Raw genomic sequence first — 6000 nt, 5'->3', positions numbered from 1 at the left:
CCCGGAAGTGACGTCACCCACTCTCAAGTCCTATTGAGCAGGATATAACGCTGGCAGCCACCAGCGCTACTGACCTGTGGCAGCCCTCAGCACCTTGATGTCACAGCACCCACCAGGGGGATAAAGCAAATGATCCTACACCTTCAATGCCTGTGTTCACCTGCCTTTGTGAGTGTATCATCACTTTTTACCTTCTAATAAACCTGCCAATGCTACACTTAGTTGGTGCTGCTTGTCCTCTATTCTTCCGTTTCAGAGCTTCCCAGTGCTCCAGCTGGCAACCACTAAGCACAGATATCTTCCAATCTCCAGAGGCTCATACTCCACCTTATGACCCAGTGATTGTATTGCATTATACTGTATGGGTCCCCAGCTTGGTCCTGTCGAGGGAGTGCCATATACCATTGCTGGCAAGCTCAGTAGAGTGCTTTAAAAAAGCCCTGGATTCTTTCCTAAATGTACATAATATAACTGGGTACTAATATTTTTAGGTAAAGTTGATCCAGAGAATATCTGATTGCCTTTTGTTGGATCAGGAAGGCTTTTTTTCCCCCCTGCTGTTGGATCAGGAAGGAATTTTTTCCCCTGTTGTAGCAAACTGAAACATGCTTTGCTGGGGTTTTTCGCCTTCCTCTGGATCAATTGTGGTTATAGAATTGTGTATATGGGCTTGTATGGTTGTGTTTTCTCTTTTGTGTATTGGTTGAGCTAGAGGGACTTGTGTCTTTTTTTTTTTAACCTAACTATGCATGTCACGGAAGATCTGGCTTGATAGTCCTGCGACGGTTGCTCAAACTCCCTAGGGATGGGACGACTTAAGTATACCGAATGGATGGAATGGATGCTGGTTACCGAGGGAGTCACGTTGATGTTTTTTCCTCCTCACCTGGTGGTGCAGGTTCCCTGCCCGATGCCAATCCGCACCACAGTTTGTTCCTGGGTCTGCATTAGCTTGAGATGCTCCCCCCTGAAGGGATGTGCTCTGATTGCCTATACCTGTATCATAAGTACGGTTTTCTGTGTATTTCGCTCGTAATATTCCTATGTACGCACATGATCTTCGCTCTTGAGGGACATATAGTATTTGATGGTGAGAGACATACTTCTTGGGGTGGTGCCTGGTAGGGGGAGGAGGTTGGGATATTGAATTTTGTTTTTTGGACTTAGCCCTGTGTGGCTGATATTGTTCTCTTTTTTTTTATTTGAAAAAACAATAAAAAAAAAAAACTATGTTTGTCACCAGATCTCAATCCAATAGAGCACCTTTGGGATGTGGTGGAACACCTTGTTGAATCTATGCCAGGAAGAACTAAGGCAGTACTGAAGGCAAAAGGGGGTCCAACCTGGTACTAGCAAGGTGTACCTAATAAAGCGGCCGGTGAGTGTACACGCAATTCTAGCTCCAAGTCCTTTTTACAGCACAAGCATGTGCAGCTCTGCCACATATGCCGATTACAAAGTAATGAAGCACAGTAACATTGCGCTCCTTGCACTTCTTTTCAAGAGAAGAGGCTTACCAATAGCGTTGTTCCAGGCATATTTATATCCTACAGTTCACGCAAGCCCAGGAAAAAAATACCACTTAGACCACAGCTGTAAAGAATTAGCATTCTGCACTAGAATTTAATTTCTGAAGCATCTCACATGGCTTGTTTGAAAATAGTACATTTTAAAACAATCCACAACAATGTGCAAAGAATTAGTGGTGTAAGAAAATCAAGTTGTTTTTTTTTTTTTTTTACCCTAAAAATTCATATAAAGAATATTTTACACATTGTATAATCTAAAATAAAAATAGAAAAAAACAAAAAAAAAAAAACAACACACAAACAATAAAACCAAAACAAAAAACACATTAGACACAACATTATTAGTACCATTTTCTGAATAAGAATAGCCCTTTGAGATTGAGCAAATGTGCCCTCATGGCACTCTTCCAATTTTTGAGTTCATACCAATAAAGTACCACGTTCCTACTGAGCACAGCAAGAATCTAAAATCGTACATTTAAAAAAAAACAAAAAAACTATTTACATAGTTATGAACAACTGTAGTGCTTCAGATTATGGTAGCAACAGACAAAATGGGTACAAAGCTTTAACAAACAAATTCCAGAGCTTTATCCCTTAGATCCACCAATCTGTTTTTTTTTAACTTAGGTCTTTTTTTTTTTTTTTTTTGTAAAGGCATTTTTTTATGAAAGTGTACATATATACAGTATGTATTACCTAGGCTTCTACACATGTGTTTCCTTTGAACAGCCAATCATGTGTGGGCAAGGTTAATATTTTTTCACTACACTGCCATTAATATCAGGTTTGTATAAAATAAATGTCAGTTTAGGTGAAAAAAATGTACCCTGTAGTGGTGAATCATCACACTATGCATGGCATTTATTAATGGAAGCCTCCCTAACCAAAAACAAGTCAATCAATGCCACGTTTATACTGATGATCTAAAAGGTGCCCTTCTCCCAAAAGAGGGAAAACATAAAATGGCAGTGTCGTAGGCATTAGAATTCGAACTAATGGTCTGCACCAATCAGAACACAGGAATAGAGTAAAAACTATGCCATGTAAGTAGCCCTGTTTTCCAGAAACCAGGTAGAAATTACAGTACTATGAAAGAAAAACCCGTCTTTTTAGCTTGGTTACCATAATATGGCTGGTAATCTGTTAGTCCAGAAAAGGAGAATGTAAATCATCACATATGGCAGCATTCCCTAACTTGAATTAGGTCTTTTAGGGTAAGATGACAGTGTCACTCTCTGCTCATCCATACGCTTGGCTTGTGCACGCTGAATAAGACTAAAGAAGTCTTCATCTGGGACGGTTGGACCTTTCTTTGGTGGAGGAGGAGGGGCGCAACGCTGATCATCTAATCGGGAACCCTGAAACAGCAATAAAATGGTCAATGAATCAGCCCAGTGTAATACAAAGTGATGTGAATTTATCACATTATTAAAATGCGGTCCATATTTCCAGAGATGTGTCTTATTGCAACCCTCAAATGATGTGTGCTTTGTATACAGAAGCTTCTAGAATATCTTCTTAGGTTCCCTATAAAACAGAATTGGTTTTCTGCTGTGGCTACATAAACCAAGAATTTGGCCTTATCCTGTTCAGCTGAAATCTACAGCATAAGGGGTGGGCCAGGGACACTAATGCCCCATACACACGTGCAGATTATCTGCAGACTTTTGTCTGCAGACTTACCTTTTCTATGTAGTGCAAGGGCCTGCCGGATTGCATACAAATTGAAAGTGTTTAGGTTTGACCTCATATTATATGGTTTTGGTAAGTCTGCAGACAAAAGTCTGCAGATAATCTGCACGTGTGTATGGGGCATAAGACTGGAGAGGAAAGAGCTAGATGATACTGGAGGTCTTTTAGGCATGAAATAAGGTGGGCTTTATCTAACTTGCTACCATTTCAAATGAACACTGTTAAATGTTCACAGTGTGCAGTGAAATCAGGGAAAGCAATTTAAGCACAGGAGAGAAGCCTTTACAGCTATGAAAGACTGAGGGCCAGTTCACACCATAGTACAGTCTGGGAAAAACGGAATTTTTGTAAAATCTTACCTGTAAAATTCCTTTCTCTGAGTCCTCCGACAGTCGCCGCCTCTTCATATTCGTCACATATGGGGTATTAGACTTTGCTCCGAAGGAGTAGCTAGGCAACAGAATATGTTAACAATAAAGCTTTAACATATCCCACCCTCAAGGGGTGGTCCCCTCAGTCAATACCCTCCTACTTCCTGCAACCATATCTCAGTTTTAGTGGAATAGCAGTAGAGTATACATTCAAACCCCAAAAGAGGGGCGGGGGCGGCGACTGTCGGAGGACTCAGAGAAAGGAATTTTACAGGTAAGATTTTACAAAAATTCCGTTTTCTCTTACGTCCTCCGACAGTCGCCGCCTCTTCATATTCGTCACATATGGGGACGTCCCAAAGCAGTGCAAACATGAGGGGTGGGAAACGCATCCGCGCCGAAAGGCAACGCAGTCTCCACATCAAAGAAAGGAACCTTACCAAAGGAAGGAAACCAGCTGGGCAACAGCAAAAATAAGTGCTCAACAGGAGCAACAACCCAGGAAAAAACAAAAAAACCAGGGGATACAAAAAACTATCCCAACAGCCAGGAGTCCCCAACAAGGGACCCTATGGAACAGCCGCACTAAGAACCTTGCGGCCAAAGGAAGCATCCGCCGATGCCTGAACATCTACTTTGTAGAATTTTGTGAAAGTGTGTACGGTCGACCAAGTCGCCGCCTTACACACCTGGGCTACAGAAGCCCCATGACGGCAGGCTCAAGACGTACTCAGTGAGCTAGTAGAGTGCGCCTTCACAGACACAGGGGGAACCTTCCCCTGCAAGGCATAGGCCTGTTCAATGGTCTGCCTGATCCATTTGGCAATGGTAGAGGCGGAAGCCGCCATGCCCTTCCGAGGACCCTCTGGAAGAACAAACAAGGAGTCAGTCTTACGAAAAGACTCAGTCGATTTAAGGTAAACCCTTATCGCCCGAACAACATCCAGAGAGTGCAATCTCACGTCCTTCGGATGTTTAGGCTTCGTGCACAACGAAGGCAAAACAATATCCTCGTTAAGATGGAATTCCGAAACTCGTTTCGGTAGAAAAGAAGGATTAGGTCGCAAGACCACCTTATCCAAATGAACAACCAGGTACGGAGACTTGCAGGACAAAGCCGCCAGTTCCGACACTCTGCGAGCCGAAGTGATCGCCACCAAAAAGGCGACCTTTTTGGACAACATAGACAACGAGATCTCCCTGATCTGTTCAAAAGGAGCACGTTGTAACACAGATAGAACTAGATTCAAGTCCCAAGGGGGCAAAGGATCCCTCCTAGGAGGAACCAGATGCCGCACACCCTGAATAAAAGTGCCAACCAAGGAGTTGGAAGCCACGGGACGTTGAAACAGAACGGCCAGCGCCGACACCTGACCCTTAATCGTAGCCAGCGCCAAACGCTGATCGACACCCGTCTGAAGGAAAGACAGCACACGGGAAACCGAGTACGTGCGGGGTGAAAACCCCCTGGACTCACACCAGGCAAAATAGGCCTTCCAAGTACGGTAATAAACCTTCCCCGAGGAAGACTTCCTCGCGTTGATCAAAGTATGAACGACCTCTGGAGAGAGACCCTTCTCCTTCAGGACCTCGGTCTCAACAGCCAGGCCGTCAAAGCCAGCGACTGTAAAGCAGGATGGTAAATCGGTCCTTGAGACAGTAGATCGTCTCGAAGAGGCAGACGCCAAGGAGCGTCGACCGCCAGATTCACGAGGTCTGCGTACCAGGACCGGCGAGGCCAGTCCGGTGCCACAAGAATCACCGTGCTGCGTTCCGAGTGCAACCTGCGAAGGAACCTGGACAGCAACTGAATCGGTGGAAACGCGTACATCAGCCTGTACTGATGCCACGGGGCCACTAACGCGTCCGACGCGTCTGCCCGAGGGTCGCGCGTCCTTGCCACGAACCTCTTCACCTTGTAGTTGAGGCGAGACGCGAACAGGTCCACATCTGGAAGACCCCACTTCGCGCACAACATCTGGAAGACAGCCGGGTGGAGAGACCATTCCCCCTGATCCAGGGTCTGGCGACTCAGATAGTCCGCCTGCCAGTTCTCCACTCCCGGAATGTGAACCGCCGTTATCGCCGGGACATGAGTCTCGGCCCAAGACAGAATGTCGGCCACTTCTCGAGCCGCTCGGGCACTCCTGGTGCCCCCTTGGTGGTTGATGTAGGCCACCGCCGTGGCATTGTCCGTCTGCACCCGAACCGGGCAGCCCTGCAGCCGGTCCGTCCAGCGATGAAGACAGAGCCTTATCGCACGCAATTCCAGAATGTTGATCGGAAGGGAAGACTCCCCCTCCGACCAGGTCCCCTGGGCGGACAGAACGCCCAGAACACCACCCCAGCCCGACAGGCTGGCATCCTTGGTGATTATCGTCCACGAGATCGGACGAAACGACTTG

General features: G+C 45.7%; 1 protein-coding gene across 2 annotated transcripts in view; it reads right to left on the bottom strand.

Moving 5' to 3' along the window:
* Nucleotides 1-2540: 2540 nt before the first annotated feature.
* Nucleotides 2541-6000, bottom strand: part of GPSM2 (G protein signaling modulator 2) — a 123766-nt gene continuing 120306 nt past the window's right edge. For both annotated transcript variants that reach the window (XM_082264772.1, XM_082264773.1), the window contains one exon: nucleotides 2541-2890. In XM_082264772.1, the coding sequence (XP_082120898.1) occupies nucleotides 2723-2890 (168 nt within the window). In that variant the 3' untranslated portion in view covers nucleotides 2541-2722. The remainder of the gene's footprint in view (nucleotides 2891-6000) is intronic.

The sequence above is a fragment of the Pelophylax lessonae genome (genome assembly GCF_965119305.1).
Source record: "Pelophylax lessonae genome assembly, chromosome: 8".
In the NCBI taxonomy this organism is placed as follows: domain Eukaryota; kingdom Metazoa; phylum Chordata; class Amphibia; order Anura; family Ranidae; genus Pelophylax; species Pelophylax lessonae.
The sequence above is the reverse complement of the archived record's forward strand: the minus strand, read 5'-3'. Positions and strand labels throughout refer to the sequence as shown.